The sequence below is a fragment of the Coenobita brevimanus genome, chromosome 52 (assembly GCF_032717465.1).
Source record: "Coenobita brevimanus isolate Jiangsu-jjx chromosome 52, ASM3271746v2, whole genome shotgun sequence".
In the NCBI taxonomy this organism is placed as follows: Eukaryota; Metazoa; Arthropoda; class Malacostraca; order Decapoda; family Coenobitidae; genus Coenobita; species Coenobita brevimanus.
Window position 1 is genome coordinate 1,489,503 of NC_137005.1, and position 18,110 is coordinate 1,507,612.

The 18,110-nt window shown below is 41.8% G+C and overlaps 1 protein-coding gene across 2 annotated transcripts in view; it reads right to left on the minus strand.

Moving 5' to 3' along the window:
* Positions 1–10,849: 10,849 nt before the first annotated feature.
* Positions 10,850–18,110, minus strand: part of LOC145400367 (uncharacterized) — a 37,248-nt gene continuing 29,987 nt past the window's right edge. For both annotated transcript variants that reach the window (XM_080272872.1, XM_080272871.1), the window contains exon 6: positions 10,850–11,927. In XM_080272872.1, coding sequence (XP_080128998.1) covers positions 11,720–11,927 — 208 coding nt within the window. In that variant the 3' untranslated portion in view covers positions 10,850–11,719. The remainder of the gene's footprint in view (positions 11,928–18,110) is intronic.

Genomic DNA, 18,110 nt, shown 5'->3' on the forward strand with positions numbered 1-18,110 from the left:
TGATTGGTGTGTAATAGAGTGAGTGTGAAGAAGAGTGAATGAGTGAGTAATGAATGGGAGAGAATATGTGATTAAGTGTGAGAGAAAATGAGAGCGTGCAAATGGAATTATAGGAGAGTTTTAGAAAGTAAATAAGAGTGAGATTGTAAGTCCGTGAGAGTGAGTGAAAGTATTAGAATCTGAGAATATGAAGGAATGTAGAACGAATGAAGGAGAATGTGAGAATGAGTAGGAGGGAGAGTGGATGAGCTATTGAGAGTGAGTGTGAAAGTTACTGTATGAATAAATGTAAGAGTGAAGAACTGTGTATGAGAGTGAATGTATGTGAAGGAATTGTGAATCAGTGAGAGTGAGCTAGTGAGTGAAGTTGTGAGAGTGCCAAAATGAATGAATGACTAAGTATTAAGGTTAGAATAACAAGTGTGAGAGTGACTGTGAGTGAGTGAGAGTGCGTGTGAGAGATGGAGTGAGTGAGGGAGTGCGTGAGTCAGTAACACATGAAAACACGCACAACGATTGTCTTTATCTCCTTAATTGGAAGGGGACTGCGTAAGTAAAATCTTAAACATACAGTGATGGAAGTATGCCTACCTGTCTGCCTGTTGTGTCCGCTGTGGAAATTAAGGGGGAACTATCAAGAGGGTAAAAAAAACAAGAGTAACTTTATACAGGAAATTTATTGGTTTGTTTTAAAGTTGCCAAAGTGGGTCCGTGATGTCCAAAATTAGAATTAATCAGAACTAGTAAAGTGAACATGGTGGAAACAGTCGCTATTTACCGTAGAGTTTTAACATCTTCCTCCCACAGCCATATCAGTATTACAACGGGTAGGTTGGGTGGACGGATGGATGGGCTGGGCAGGGTGAGCAGGTGAGTGAGTATTGAATTGCTTATTACCTTAGACCTTTTTTTTTTTTTCCAATTGATGATGAAGATTGCTTTATGTGGTGTGGTTTAACAGCTGGGCAGTTACTACACACACACACACACACACACACACACACACACACACACACACACACACACACAAAGGCTGCGTCAGTAATCCTATACGCTTATCCAGGTCATAAATATTTACCATCTTATCATCTTGACCTAATATTCCCAAGCATTCCTTTGAGCGCAGTATATCAGATTACGTGGCGGCCAGAAGTGGGTGATGATTTTGACATAACACGTCTAAGCACGTATCCATGGTGGTTAAGAGAGCTCCCTAACACCTCTTCCTTATTGATTTATTTTTGGATACGGCTGGCTAATATCGTTCTCTCCGTTATTTATGGAGAGTATGGTGATATTAGAATTATTTAAATAACACAGAAGACGACAGCAAGGGAGCCAAATAAATCGCATAAGAAGAGGTGTTAAGGAGCTTCCATAACCCACGAGAATAAGTCCGTAGAATTTCACGTATAAATTTTCTCTTGTTTGTGGCAGGATGATACAAAAACACACTCATCGTCGGGACAGCTCTTGCATTTTTATTCCAGCAAACGCCAGACGATTTTATTCAGCTGAGAGAGAGTCATAGGAGCCTGAGGTGCAAAATTGAGCCAGCATGTCAAGAGGGGAGTGAAGAGTGTGTGGGAAAATAAATCGCGGCCGTGCAGTTGTTAAGGAGGGGCGTTGACCTCTGCCTGTTCCTACTCCTAGGGCGCTGTGATGCTGGCCTCGCATCTACACTCTCCCAATCACCACACTTACTCCACCACCACACTTACACTGTCTCCATCACCACACTTACACTCTCCACCACCACACTTACACTCTATCCACCGTCACACTGACATTTTCTCCACCACCACACTTACACTCTCTGCACCACCACACTTACACTCTCTGCACCACCACACTAACACTCTCCACCACCACACTTGTCTGACCTCGTATGAAACACATCTGTTTGGGGTGTGGCCACATATGTTTCTCTCTCTCTCTCTCTCTCTCTCACACACACACACACACACACACACACACACACACACACACACACACACACACACACACACACACACACACACACACACACACACACACACACACACACACACACACACACACACACACACAAACTGAAACATGATGTGTGTGTGAGATGGACCGACTATAATAATCCTACCAATTCAGTTGTGTCTTTCTGATTTTGCCCTTGCCACCTCCAGCCAAATTTTATACCACTTGGGAGAGATATATCGACATTAAGAAGTTGGAACACTATCCTTTTAATCCTTGGGCATTGTAAAATATGTATATAATTAATTTTGGTATCGCTAGAATGGCTGACTGGCTTCATTCAGTTTTATGAGCGTCCTCGCGATGAAGGCGTGAAGGAGGTGGTGAGTCGTGAGAGAGGCTGTACGTGCTAATTATGACTGGACATGAGTGGATCAACTGCCTGATTGAAAGCATCCGATCTCTATGACCTAACGCAAAGGATCACTGTTGCCATAATGCAGTAATAGAATGGAAAAGAGGGCATAAACACAAATCACCACACACACACACACACACACACACACACACACACACACACACACACACACACACACACACACACACACACACACACACACACACACACACACACACCGCATTAAACAGGGGTGGAGAGGAGAAAAGGAGGAGACAGTACACTTAGACGTGGGGAAGTGGTGGCCGCCCTGGAGTAGTTAAGGTTCAGATAAGGTCCCAGGACAGGCCGCCCCGTCATTAAATAAGATCTTGAGCGATTCTGGTGATAAACAAGTCTCCACAGCCACTCTTATACATTAGTTTGTTCGGTCGTAATTGTCACGTTATTATGCACTTTGGTTTTGTTGTGAAGTGCATCCCAGCTCTATAAAAAGCACAAACAGACGATCTCATAACTAACTTCAGCTCACAGGGGTTTAATCTTTAACTTCAGCTCACAGGGGTTTAATCTTTAACTTCAGCTCACAGGGGTTTAATCTTTAACTTCAGCTCACAGGGGTTTAATCTTTAACTTCAGCTCACAAGGGTTTAATCTCTAACTTCAGCTCACATGGTTTTAATATCTAACTTCAGCTGACAAGGGTTTAATCTCATAACTAACTTCAGCTCACAAGGGTTTAATAATTAACATCAGCTTACAAGGGTTTAATCTCGTAACTTCAGCTCAAGAGGGTTTAATCTCATATCTTCAGCTCACAAGGGTTTAATATCTAACTTCACCTCACATGGGTTTAATTTCTAACTTCAGCTGACAAGGGTTTAATCTCATTACTAACTTCAGCTCACAAGGATTTAATAACTAACTTCAACTCACAAGGGTTTAATCTCGTAACTTCAGCTCACGAGGGTTTAATCTCATAACTTCAGCTCACAAGGGTTTAATCTCATAACTTCAGCTCACAAGGGTTTAATCTCATAACTTCAGCTCACAAGGGTTTAATCTCATAACTTCAACTCACAAGGGTTTAATCAACCTTCAGCTCACGAGGGTTATAGCCAGCTCATAAGGGTTTAATCTCATAACCTTCAGCTTACAGGGGTTTAATCTTATAACTAACTTCAGCTCATATGGGTTTAATCTCACCTAGCCTCAGCTCACAAGGGTTTCTGAGTATGGCCTTCGATGGCAAATGGGGTAAAATGATGAAGAATGGGGAAGGGCTGGAGGTGGATGGGTTACTGACAAGGTGTAGAATTCCCCAATAGCAGGGAAGGGTGACAAATTGACCGGAAGAAAGGTGTAACTGTGATATTACAAGGGGTAGAACTGGCAAATTAACCTCTTCATTATGTGCCCGTATTCTTGTCAGTTAAGGATGCTCCCCAACATCTCTTCTAAGCGATTTATTATGCTTATTACACCTTGCCATCCTAGCTCCCTAACACCTCTTCCTAAGCGATTCATTTTGCTTAGTACACCTTGCCATCCTCCTCTGTGTTACTTGAATCATTTTAGTATCACCATACTCAGCATAAATAACGTACAAAACGGTATTAGCCAGCCAGCCGTATCCAAAAATAAATCGGTAAGGAAGAGGTGTTGGGGGACTTCTAACCCGCCGAGAATACGGGTCATGGTGATTTTTTTGTTTACCATGTTCTTGCTATAATGTTCTTGTTTACTGTGTTCTTGCTATAATGTTTTTGTTTAATGTGTTCTTGCTATTCTCAGTCGATTATATTCAGCTTAGAAGGGCTCCCTAGTGGTGAAGGTGTGTAGGTGAAGACTGTAGTTAACCCTCGAATTTGAAATGTCTTTATTAAACTGAAAAAAAAAAAATCTAATATAAAGAATAAGTAAAAAAAAAATAATCAGCTTTCTCCGTGTAGCAGTAAGTTGAGAGGAATTACAGGCAGACAGCATGAGTAGATTTAGAAAACTGTGTGGACTGAGAAAGACACTGATAATACCTGTAGGTGTTAAGTTTAATGACAATGTATGAGGGAGTCTGTGTAAAGTATCAGTAGCAGTGAGGAAAGGATCAGGGAATGTATGTGGGGGTTTGAATATCTTGACGTATCAGTAACAAGGAGGTTAGGATCAGGGGAAAGGGTGGGGGGGGGGAGAGGAAGAAGATAAACCTGTTAGAGTGAGAGTAACAAATGCACTGCAAGCATTGGCTATGAGTAGGAATGTGAGTGTGAAGGTAGAGATCCCTGCGTGCCATAGTGTTGGTGCCAGCTTTATATCTAGGAATGAGGCGAGAACGGTGGTAGAAATGCAGTAATCTCTACTTAAAGCAGTAAGGACGGATGACCGAAAGTACATGTGGAGTATGGGAAGATGAAGACCGCGAGCGATGTGAATGATGAATGTGGGGGAGGTCATGAGTGCGGGTGCATTGGGCTGGTGGCAAAAGGTAAATATGACCATACTCTTTTTACGCACACTTGGTCTAAAATTGACATCCCTCCGTCTTAAATTCTCAGAGTTGTAACAGTGGATCAGCATTAGGACATGATGCTAGTCACGAAGACGTGTCATGGAAAGGATGTAGAGCTGTACTATAGTCCTATTCTGCTGTCGAGCTATGTGAAATAAGCTGCAAAGGACGGAAATTTCGGCCAAGTTATAGTAAAAAGAATATTCTGATGTCCTGCGCAGCTGCATTCTTTTAGCTGATTTGATAGTAAGTAGATTTTTGGATGGTGAAATTATAGGGCTCCATCTGGCGCTGTTTGATATTGTACCAAAAGGCTGTTAAACAAGTGATCAGTTTTTCCATGACTACGATAGATTAACCCATTCAGCATGATTGTTTTTTTTTTTTTTGTGTGTGTGTGTGTTTTTTTTAATTCTCGTTACCCCCATCGGAAGTTTTTATTTATTTATTTTTTAATGCACGGGTTAGACAGCTTTCATTAACTCTTTCGCTACAAGAGACCATCCCCAAGCTGAATAAAATCGTCTGGGGTTAGCAAAAGAAAAAAAAAGTTCATCGTTGTACAGTAGAAGGATTCACTTTTTCGCAACCAGGACGTTTTGCATATGTTATTCTTTGCTGCAGCCGGACGATTTTGTTCAGCAGAAAGCGTGGCCTTATCGATAGATGGGTTAAAGAAGGTCTAATTCCTATGACTGAAAAAAATCTCCCACATAATTATAAAAAAAAAGTAGTATAGAGGTAGCAAGACAAAAAATAAAAATAGATATATAAATAAATCCTCAGTTTATGGTCCGTAACGTGATGTAATTTTTTCACTGCCATAACGTCTTTTACATTATATTATTCTTATTTTTGGACAGTTTTTTTTCTTTTTTTCACCTTACGAGAGATTTTTCGCGTTGAAGTGGTTGCACATAGCCTTCATTATCCTCCTCAGTCACAGAAGCCTTTCTTAGATTGAGTGAAAACTATCCAGAAGTGGGAGGTCCAGAAGTAGGAGGTATAAACTACAACAAGATATGGAAGTGGAGGTGTTAGATGTGTGTGTGTGTGAAGGGATAAGACGGAGTGCATAAGAGAATCAGTGACCCAGTGAAGTGTCTTGGTAGTGTAACAGTAGATATATGGAACAGGTGTAAGTGTAGAATCAAAACTCAGAAAGTGGTTTCTTGATTTACTGAGAAGAGTGATATAGGTGTGTCTCGAATGAAGTATGTACCTGCTACTACGTGAAAGAGGACAGCAACTCAGAAAAGCTTAGAACCGCTCATTTTGTGCTGTGTTAGCAAATACTCGGATATACTGAAGCCACAAATTTCCTAACAGCTACACCGTGCATTCCTACGACTACATCATACAGTTAGTTATACATTAAGACATACATTACATTCCTACCGCTGCATCATACAGCTAGTTGTACATTAAGGCACATACATAACAGTAGTGAGGATTAAGTGATGAGGAACGTGGAGCAGAACTAATCCTCTCCCTTCGATGACGTTTCCCTTGCTATCTCCAGACAATTTCATTTAGCTCAGGAGAGATTTTGAGAAAAGGAGAGTTTATGTACATTCTTCGCTAACTCCGTCAGTAGTAGATGCCTTTCCTTGGACACTATTTTGTTCCCTATCACATCTTCCTTAGCGATTTATTTTTGAATATGGCTGGTTAGTATACTTTTGCACTGTATTTATGCAGGATATGTGGATAATAGGATTTTTGCGACACAGAAGAGGATAGTATAGAGTAATAAGCAAAATAAATCGCATAGGAAAAGGGTCTAGGAGTAAGTGACCTGGTATATTAAGTGGTATGGGTTACAAGAGCGTGGACAGTGGATGCAGACTATTCCCTTCAGCCCCAGAACGTCATTTTTAGTTTCCTTCTTTGATACCAGACAATTTCGTAGCCACACACATTCAGACGCTCTTGGCCTACCAGTCACGTGGTGACACGTGTCGGCATCTGCTGTTTAATGAGTCTTGTTCCATCCGCCATCAGATTGGTCTGAAGATGTTCACAGGAAGGAACGAAACGTTACCAAGTACACTAATATTTGGATAGCTTTTCGGAAGTCTGAATGAGAATCAGTGTGGCATAGCCCGATGCATCGAAGCACTGAGCAGAAATTAAATATTGCAGAAACGGCAGCTGCATTCAACTTCGTTTACTTACAAAAATAGTGTGTGTGTGTGTGTGTGTGTGTGTGTGTATATATATATATATATATATATATATATATATAGTCTCTCTCTCTCTCTCTCTCTCTCTCTCTCTCTCTCTCTCTCTCTCTATATATATATATATATATATATATATATATATATATGCGGGATAGTAATGAAATACATCTTTCCATTTCAGTACTTTGCGAAGACTGATATTGGAGGAAGATCTTGGTAACAGGAAGCAGTGTATATATGGAAGATCGTGGTATTGGGAAGAAGGATATTCTAGGAAGATCCTGGTAGTTGAAAGGATATTTTGGGAATACCTTGCTAGTTGGAAGGATATTCTAGAAAGATCTTAGTCGTACGAAAAGGAATATTGTAGAAAGATTTTAATAATGGGAAAAAGTATATTTCTAGGAAGATGTACAGTAGGAAGTGAGGAATAACAGTGTCTCCTAAAACAACACTGACGAGCTGCTGTCATTTATCATTTATCAACACTGCCACCGACTTCGCCATAGCTGACACAGGCCTCCGAAGTCAAGGCCAAGAAGGAAATAAGATATCATTTGTGGACGCGGAGATAACTGTGTCCTGAAATTATACTAGGATGTGGTAGGGAAAGATATAGCTCCCTGGGCCGTGTTTCAGGTGACATAGAGGGCTTCGTAGCTGGTCTTCCTTAGCGATTTATTTTGCATATTACACCTTATCATTCTCTTGTATGTTATTTATTTTAAATATTGACTTAGTTTCCATCAATAACAGAGGATAGTGAGGTGTAATGTGCAACAAGTCGATTAGGAAGAGTTGTTACGAATCATCCTAGCCCACGTACAATCGCCTCCACTTGTAAATAGAACAGAGGGTGATGTGTTGAGGGGTCTTGTGAGGTGCCAGTGTATTTCATCCTTTTATACCTTATTTCACGTAGCATGTTAGTGGAAAAAGACAGTACCGTGGCTCTCCATCCTTTCCGTAGCACTTCTTCGTGATCAGCATCATATTAAAGTGTTAGTGTTGCAACTTGGCATTCAAGATGAGCAGACAGCAGTTTTAGGCTAAGGCAGAGTTAACAGGTTATAGCGTCAGGGAAGCCCTCCAGCACACAACCTTCTGTACTACCTGTAAATGGAGGCGGGTGTACAGTACAACCCTCTGTACTAAAATTAATGGGCTGGTTCGTAGCTCTTCAGGCGCTTCTGTTTTAGAGCCATAGCATGTTTACAAGAAAAAAAGAATGCGAGTATCGTGTGTTGCATGATTGTTGTACCAGGGCGTGACAGTGGTACGCCCTGCACTTACCGTATTACTCTTGTCATTTATCAGCTTTGTGGTTTGAGTGAGTGTTGGTGTCATAGATATCACGTGATTAAGCTGCCCTCTACCGCACCAGGACGCTCGGATCTTTTGTCTATTGTTGTCTCCCTCATGTATCTCTGTTTAATGTCGCCTCATACCCTCACACGTCACCACTTTGATACCGATACCCACACAGCGCCACACTCAGCACAAGTAAACCTCTTCACCCCAACATACCGTTCTCCCATTTTCAGATTTAGTTTTTGCAGTCAGACAGAAATTATAGAAAACTCACAATAAAGGCTCTGAGGTGGATGTAGACAGCAACTAGGTTCTTGTTTTATTTTCAAGATCACACCGTAAGAGTTTGATGTTTGATATATAGGGCGGTTGATAAATAACGCTCCACTGATAACTCATCTATGGGGCATCATGAGGGAATGGCTCAGTCTGCTTGTGTGGGTGTGGCCTTTGAAGTAGGAAATGTATAATTGATGCAAGAAAGACACTGATGACACTTTGACTCAGCCGTCCTCTCAATACACGAGAAATCAGCCGTAAGAGTGCAAGGAGAGCATTGTATGTGTAGGTCACCCTGTATTTTCATCACTGCTCGAGAATTAATCGTGTATGATTCACAGAGAACACAAGCTGATAACAAACGATCAAGATTACAGAGTTAAAGTTAAAACTGTTAATGTTGTTGCCACTAAGTTTTTATGGACAACATAACGGAAGACTATGTGAGGGGAAACAAATGTATAAGTGTGGAATATGGGTGAATGAAAAAGCTTAATGAACATGCAGTTTTGTCCTGAAAACTTACCTGAACTGTACAATTTTTCCCGTGTGAATCTTGACCATCGCCTGCATCGTGTGACTCCAGTTTGTGTCCGTGCAGTACTGGTATTATTAATATTATTAACTGCAGAGCATATTAATTAAAACACTACATCATTTAGAAGGATATTAATGACAGAGAAAAGTCACCATAGTTTAGATTTTTACTGTATAATAGAATAATACTGTACAGGGACATAGCGTTTATAAAATTACCCATGAGAACACGTACGGTTAGGACCCCACAAATTTGGGAATGTTTACGCGAAATATATTAACCAGACACCAAGTATTTAACACACTGGCATTCACCTCACCTCTAAATACTCTAAGATATTTACTTTCCTCTACGGCACAGTCACATGTCAATAATTTCGTTTGTTTTACTGGGAAATATAGCAGCGGAACCCCATCTATGTTTAAGTGACGTCGTGTTGCTTTTTCTGCGCCCAGTACACAACGATTTTATTCAACTTAGTGGGGCGCTCATGTGGTGAAGGGGTTACTGAAGGCTGCATTTAACGCCTCCAGTCCCATAACTTCTCCCAAGCTGAATAAAAAACCTTTGTATGCAACATAGGGAAGTAAAAGTAATGTGAACAGGTCTAACAGTACCATCGAACATGCCGTATACCCATGTTCATTGTACAGAATAACTTACTTCATTGACGCCTTGTTTTATTTTTTTACTATAGAGTTATTCCTGCTATTGCCAGATGATATTGTTCAGGTACACATACCCCTCTCGTAGCAAAAACAATCCTCTTTAGTGCCGCGATATCATTTTGTTGCTATTTATTTATTTTTATATTATTTACTAAGAATATTGTCTTCAATTGAGTAAAGCCCTGTAGTAGAGACTGACATAATAGACGTATCTCATCCCTCTAGTCTGAATAGGTCTGTGTTAAACTAATTAAAATGACATAAATTTGGCGAGTCAGCCTCCTAATGGGCATCAGTGAGTTTGTTTCTGATACTTTCTACAAAATGCCGCTCTTGAGCTGAATGAACGTGCCTGGTAGCAATGAAAATATGAATGAAAGACGCGAGGGTGGGCATGTCGAGTTTCCGCTGTTACATTTCCCCAGACTCTGTGCCTTGCTCTACACACGATACAGACTTCTACCAACACAACTGACATACAAAATACTGAACGTAAAAAATAATGCAGTTTTTCTATATGTACAGAGTTATGATACGGATTTTTTTTTTAAATATGTACAGTATCATTGCTAACAGTTGTGCCGAATGGTGTGGCTTGCTAAACGGCGTAATACATACGAGTACACTACAATACGTTCTAATGGCACTGACTTTGACTCTCTCTCTCTCTCTCTCCATTGTATGCCTTTATATATATACTCTGAATGTCGTATATACAAGAGGGGTGAAAATGGTAATGGCTTTAGTGGTAATGATGACAGATGTGATGATAGTGATGATAACGCTTTGGTACAGTTTGGCTCCACCTCACCACACTCCCTACCACTGCTCATCACGTAATAATAATAATAATAAAAATAATAATAACAACAATAATAAATACGCTTATTGACATACCAGATCGTCGTGGATCACTGTGTGTGTGTGTGTGTGTGTGTGTGTGTGTGTGTGTGTGTGTGTGTGTGTGTGTGTGTGTGTGTGTGCGCTGTGCTGTGTGAATGGAAAGTCGTGATCCGTCTATGTACAATTCACCAAGGGTAATGTGTATCTGTAAAGGCAGTTTGTTTTGTCACGTGGATCAGTTATTGCTTAGGTTATTTTGATGCTTTGATCGGTTATTGCTAAGGCTGTTGCTGTTGACTGAGTAATGCACCGTGTAAGACAGACGTAGTAAACCTCCGGAAAAAATCGTAGCGTTACAGATGTTGTCCTTGTACCACCACGAACAAAAGTTTGCCGACAGCCCCTTATCAGTAGCATGTTTACAGGCATTTCTCACTACTCCCTGAAGTCAGAGTGTATCCTATTATTTCTGTTGTGTACTTAATATGTCTGTCTGTCTCCCGCTTCATTCATGCAACACCTTACATCGCCACAGCCAGCAGGGAAGTGTAGGCGAACTTCTGACCGTGACAGTACTGGAGGAGGATTTTTTTTTACACGATATTCCCACGCAAGAGCATGAGTGTATGGCATGAGGACACTGATGTTGCGTGGGAGAGCAGAGGCAGTCGATGGGTGACCAGCCCGCCCGAGCTTACATCTCGTAGTGGCAGTGTGCATCACCCACCGTGAGCTGCGTCTCTGGCGAGAAAGAAGGACGGGACGAAGTAGCTCATCGCATAATCACTTAACCGTGTTCCACGCTCCCTCAGTGCTCCAGGACTTCTGCGATAGAAACCAGTGTAATGCTGTTTTTCTCCATCCTGACTGAGAGCATGGAAGTGTGAGGTTCCAAGATACAGCCAGTCATTCACGCCCAAAGGACAGGTTTGAAGGCCTCTCTCCGCACCGAGACAGAAAACTGCAGTTCCTATGCAAGGCTGTACCAGGGGTAGGAACCTGAGGAGTTTGATATCGAACGCTGAGGCGAATGAGGACTCAGTAATCATAAGATACGTTGTCCCTTAACACGGCCATCTGTCTGATTGAGTATCTGGTGCAGGGACCCAGACCAAACCACCCACTCCTCTTGGTGCACACCTTCTTCTTCACCAGGTCAAAACACTTGGTCTTCATCTTGTTGAAGAACACATCACCAACAAAGTCAGCCACACCCGTCTTCGTCAACTTCAGACACGCCTTGAATCTGTTCGAGATAAAAGCACAAACTAAGTACATAAACAAAAACTTTTTTTTTTTTTTTTTTTTTTTTTTTTTTTTTAAGAGTAAATAGACTTTTTTAAAACTTGGGCACTCTAATCTTTCGCAAGGTTTTGTTCACAGGGATAAAAAATTAAATTCATTAACAGATTACACTGCTCATCCATGCACCAATAAGAATTCAGTGAGGATTTGGATGAAGCGAAAAATTATGCGGAAAATATTTATTCTCTGGTTTGAAATGAGTATTAGTGAAGATGATGTAACAGTCCAAGAATAAGTAAAGCATCCATAATCGCCCAGGACATGCAGTCATTAATGTATGAGGTAAATAATTTATGCATCAATTTAATTTGCAGAGTGGTTATTGACTAAGCAACTAATTACCGACTTCCATGCAGTTCTTTTTTCACCAAGATCATAATTACGTTCACCATGATTTTCTAGCCGCATGACTTGCTTCTGTTATTTTCCATAGTTTTCACTACTTTCGTACTTCTTGACTCTCACCCTAAATTCCAGACTTGAGACAGTGATGGTTTTGTGTGTCGTGTGAGTGTGTGATGGTGGAGGGCGAGTTCATCTGCCGGGTCTTCCAGCATGCACGGTACCCCTTGTGTTAACAGTGCGCCAGTACCTCCTACACGTTCACTTCATTCATTTACTCGGGCAGACACTCGGGATCACGTTCAGTCTACACACACACACACACACACACACACACACACACACACACACACACACACACACAGACCAAAAGCACTCATTCATCAGTGCAGTATCTTTCCCAGTCCAATTTTCACCGAAGTAGTTGGGTGAGGACTCATAAGCACATACTGAACTTAAGTAAAAAAAAACACACATACACACAAGCTGGAACTTAATGTGTGTCTGTGTAGAACCAGATAAAACTCCACAGACGATCGGCCGTGACTGTATACTTAGGAGAGGAACAGCCCATCAAGCACACATTTCATACGTATAAAGTTTGCGGTGATATTTCTCAGTCGTACCCTGTTTGTCCTCAGACACTGTGCGTCCGTCATATCGATGTGAATGGGCCTTGATTTTGGCTCCTTTGTTTTACTTTGTTTTAAAATAGACTGCTTTTGCGGGCTTGCAGCCTTTGGTTCCGTCGTTCTACGTAAAATAAATACAATATACCAGTCGTACCAAGCCTCGGAATAACGGAACTTGACTTTGCCTCTCTTTTGTTTGACTTTCTTTGTGAAGAAAGAATTGTGGCTTTCAGCTTCTGATTCATACCTATTCATAAATATTACAATAATTCGAGTCCAAACAGTCGGGACCGGAATAACAACTATGTTTTGCACTGTTAATGCAAGACATTGTATAAAGAGCGTTATTTGATTTTCTTGACTCCTTTCCATCATTCATTGTGTGTTTCACAGACTGTCATTCACCATATTCATTCACCGTGCGTATCATAGGCTGTCATTTACTATCTTATCTTCACCATATCTGCTGGCGTTGTTCCTTCCTGGGTAGCAAGGGTGGCGTTATCAGTGTTGCACATGGAGTTGGCGGGAGCGAGGGTCGGGTGAGCCAAGACCCGGCTAATGAGTGGCCATCAGGACCAGGCCGCCCGCCCGCCGCTCACACGCACACAAATTGAAACAACTGAAGATTAACGCCGACCCACCACCACAGCCTGGCCGGGAGGGAGGCGAGGGAGAGGGGGGAGGAGGAAGAAAGACAGAGGTAGGGAAGATGATGGATACTACGGTGAACGGAAGGAGAAGGAAAAGATGGAGGTACGGAAGAAGAAAAGATGGAAGTTAGAAAGAACGGAAGAAAGGGAGGTCGGGGGGAAGAGACGGAGGTGAGGGAGGAAAAAGACGGAGGTAGGGGAGAAGATGGATGTTACGGTGAACGGAGGGGAAAGAAAAAGATGGAGGTACGATAGAAAGATGGAGAATAGAGATGCTACGGTGAGCGGAAAGAGGAGAGGAAAAAAAAAAAGACGTGAAGGATAAAATGGATGCTGGAGTTAACGGAAGGGGGGAAAAAGACAGAAGTAGGAGAGAAGAAAATTACAGAGATACGAAAGAGTGCATGGGGGAAGGAAGGACAATTAAGAAAGGACGGATGTATGAAAAAGACAAATGCTGCAGTGAATGGGAAAGGAAAGGCAAGATGGACTGACAACGGGAAGGAGGCAAGGAAAGAGAGACAGACGCTTGAAAGAATGGAAAAGGAAAGACAGGATACGCTGAGGAAAAGATAGAAAGAAGAAAAGAAGACGAAATGAAGAAAGGACGGTGGGAGGAGAAATACAGACTGAGGAGAAGCAGATGAAGAGTGAGACAGACGCAGGAAAGGATGAAAGGGGGGAGACAAGAATGAAGTAGAGAAGATGAAGCTTGAAAGAATATAAAGGAGAAGGCAAGACCAATTCAAGGAAGGACGTGGGAGGGGAGAAGACAGACGCAGAAAGGAAGAAAAGGCAGGAGGGAGTATAGAAGATGGAGGGAAAGGGGAGAAGTGATTAAAGTATTGATAGAGAAAAGAGAGAAAGGGAGGTGGGTGGAGGGATAATGAATGTTAGGTCATTCTCTCTCTCTCTCTCTCTCTCACACACACACACACACACACACACACACACACACACACACACACACACAGCAAGTAATCAGAGTAAATGCATCGCCTGTAAAGAACTGTGTGCGTGATACAACAACAACAAAAATAGCTCACCCATTCACCACGATGACGTCTTTTAAAAATCATAGTCTTAACCCCTCCAGACGATTTCCTTAAGCTTAGGGCAAACCTCTCGTAGTGAAGGGGTTAAGGGAGGTAATTTTTCTTTAACCTTTCCACTAAATACCCCCTAAGTTGTTTAAAGTAATCTGACGGTAGCAGGAATATGCTGAGAGAGAGAGAGAGAGAGAGAGAGAGAGGGGGGGGGGAAATAGATGCATAGAGATGAATAGATTGATTGACGGATCGGAGAAAGAAAGAGAGAGAGACAGACAGACAGACAGACAGACAGAGAGTATCACAATAACCCTCTCAGGATGGGACAACTCTAGCATTCCATTCAGACAAACGCAAGACGATTTTATTCAGCTTGGAGTGAGCCATAGGAAGCTGAGAATTATGAAAGTACGTATGCAAGGTTTAAGGGAAGGAAGTATGGTGGTGTAGTGGTGAGAATGCCCCGATTGGTATTATTATTATTATTATTATTATTATGGGTATTATTATTATTGATATTATTTTCGTTATTATTATTATTATTATTATTGTTATTATTATTATTACTACTACTACTACTACTACTATCATTATTATTATTATTATTGGTAGTTTTTTTGGTATTATTATTATTATAATTATTATTATTACCTTACTGTTATTATTGGTATCAATTTTGATATTATTATATTGGTATTATTTTTATCCTGACTGGAGAGCTGTTCAAAAATGTCATCTGCCCCTAAATATACAGAATAACAGTAACCTAGCCCCGGAGCCCTACACCTCGAAGGGGTAATAGGGGACTGGGTGTAGCTATTTACCGGTATATTATTAAAATGGAATGAAGACGACGGAGGCAGAGGGAAGAGGAGAGATGAGAAAGGAAAGGGAAGGAAGAAAAAAGAAAAAGAATAGATGGAAGAAAAATGAAAAGTAGAAGAGGAAAGAGAAGAGAAGAAAAAGAAATTAATATTAAACCCAGCCTGGGCCGCCTCCCTCTCTCCACACGTAATCATTTTAATCAAATCGCGAAATTCCCAGCGGGCAGAGCAGGCCTGGTTATTTTTCCTTGCGTTTACCACTTGATTTTGTGAAATATGGGAGATGCCCGTAGTGGTGCATGTGGTAATGAAGGCTGTATGTAAACCCTCCAGTCCATTAAAAAAAAAAAATCTCGAGCTAAGCAAAATCGTCTGGAGATTGCAAACACGAAATGCGTCAAGGGAGTGAAGTGGCTAAGTCCTTCTGTACGACGATACTCGGTTTAGATCTCCGATATACGATTTTGTTCAAGGTAGGACAGTCAGATAAGATGATAGGATTATTGAATGCCCTAACCCCTCCAGGTGAAGACGTGCAAGATAAATAAAATCGTCTGGAGGTAAAAGGAATGAGAAAAAAAAATATCGCGGTGAGATAGTGGAATAAGCGGGGAAAAAAAGGTAGTTAATCAAATCGCGTAATTCCCTGCGGCCGTGGTTGGTTTTTCCCCTCCCCTGTGACGAGGCTGAGCTGACGGGGGGTTCACTAATGCCGCTAATTTGGCCGCGTCGCCCCTCTTGTAAAACTTCTGACCCGACGCAACTCCCCCTAACTTCCCGACGGCAGAGGCAAGAACACCACCATCGCAAAACAACACAGACGAGAGACCTGCCCCTTCCCCCTTGTATAATGGGCTACGGGGGTGACTTTCCATCGCAGTGTGTGTGTGTGTGTGTGTGTGTGTGTGTGTGTGTGTGTGTGTGTGTGTGTGTGTGTGTGTGTGTGTGGTCCTACATGTCACACATCTTCACACACTAACAGCCTATCCATCGTCCGTCCTCAATACATGCTAAGGCTGTCTCATTCAGGACTGGCAAGGTGGTATTAGTAAGGGTGTTTTTATGGTATGTCTTGGACTTGCAAAAGATCACGAAAGTCTGTTGTATCAAATAGTCAAACTGCTCCCGCCCCAGCCTGGTATCAAACTAGCTTCTTAAACCACTACTGAACACCTCTGAGGTATATATTTGGTAAACAGTTTCTTTAAGATTGATAATATACTGTATCTGGCCAGGAAAATTCCCTTATCGCATTATACATTCTAAATCAGTGTTAACCAAGTGATACAAGCAGTGGTAGACAATCTTGAACTTAATATTAGTAGGGGAACACAGACGATTACCAGCACGTAGTAATAAAGTGATTAAAGCCAACATAGCTACACTCCCCCCCTCCCCCTCCCGACCATTGGGCCTCATCATAAATTAGTGACAGGGGTGAGAGCTGTCGCTTTTATTGTCCTACAGAACTTGACGACCGTACACCATTGTATAGGCCCTCTCTCCATCCCACACCCTTGTTGCCTTTGTCTGCCCCCCTGAATCCCTCCCCTGGAGTTACAACATCCTTCTCAAGAGCTATACGACTGTGTTAAGAATTGGTTCACGATGGAGTTATACGAGCCTCTAAGATTTGAGAGTCCGAAACACCTGTAATTGTTAGACTCTGTCAGCCTGTTTTCCTCTTTCAGATTGTAGTCACGCTGAATAATCAAACATGTTCTTCCATCATGACTTGGTTCAGGAAATTATCGTAAAAAAAATGTTGGTTGTCCACCCCTTTGCGCTCTTAGTTTTGATACTGAAACCCATACGGTCACGTGCATTCACAGTATAGCTTGTGCGATACTGTATGGACGGTTAAGATGTAAGGAGGCTGTGAGGGAGGCAGCCAGTTATAGGCCTCTATTCTAGTCAACCTGTGAGCCTTTCTAGTCCCTCCGTCTTAGCGATTTATCTTATTCAATTATAGTTATTCTGTTTCATATCATCCAAATATCGGCATAGATTAGGTAAATGGCATAGAAGGAAACGCTCCATATGCATAAACTTGTGGGAGGATGTTCTAGAAAGTCTCCTCAAGCGACGAGAATACTGGCCATAGAGTGCGGGAGGCAGAGGCAGTCATAATGTCCACACCATTGCCCCCGCGGTCGCCTGCAACCTCCTTCCCAAGTTACCAAGGAGCTTAGCCAGTTCTTAGCATAAAGTACGTCTCTTTAGTAGTTATTATTGTCTGTAATAGTTTTGTTGTTGTATTTATTCACTTTGCTATTTATTCCAGTTTTTGCTGTGAAGTGTATGGTAGCTGTATAAATGACGACGAAAATATATACACAAAATTATACGTAAGTTCAAGAAATTTCGTAAATATGGAACCAGGCCCAGCTTTTGGGGTGGAGAGGGGGGTAGGGGGTAGAGAGGGGGATTGGGGTGGGGTGTAGGGGGGTTGGGATTGGGGGGAGGGGGGTAGGGGTAGTGGGGGTGCACATTGTAGTTCCCCTCCTCCCTCTTTGTGGCAGCCAGGCCTCTCACTCACTCTCCCCACCTATTGTTCACTAACTTTTGAGCACATTTAAATGTCAGTATTGTAAATCAAGCGTCCTTTGATCAGGCAACAACGA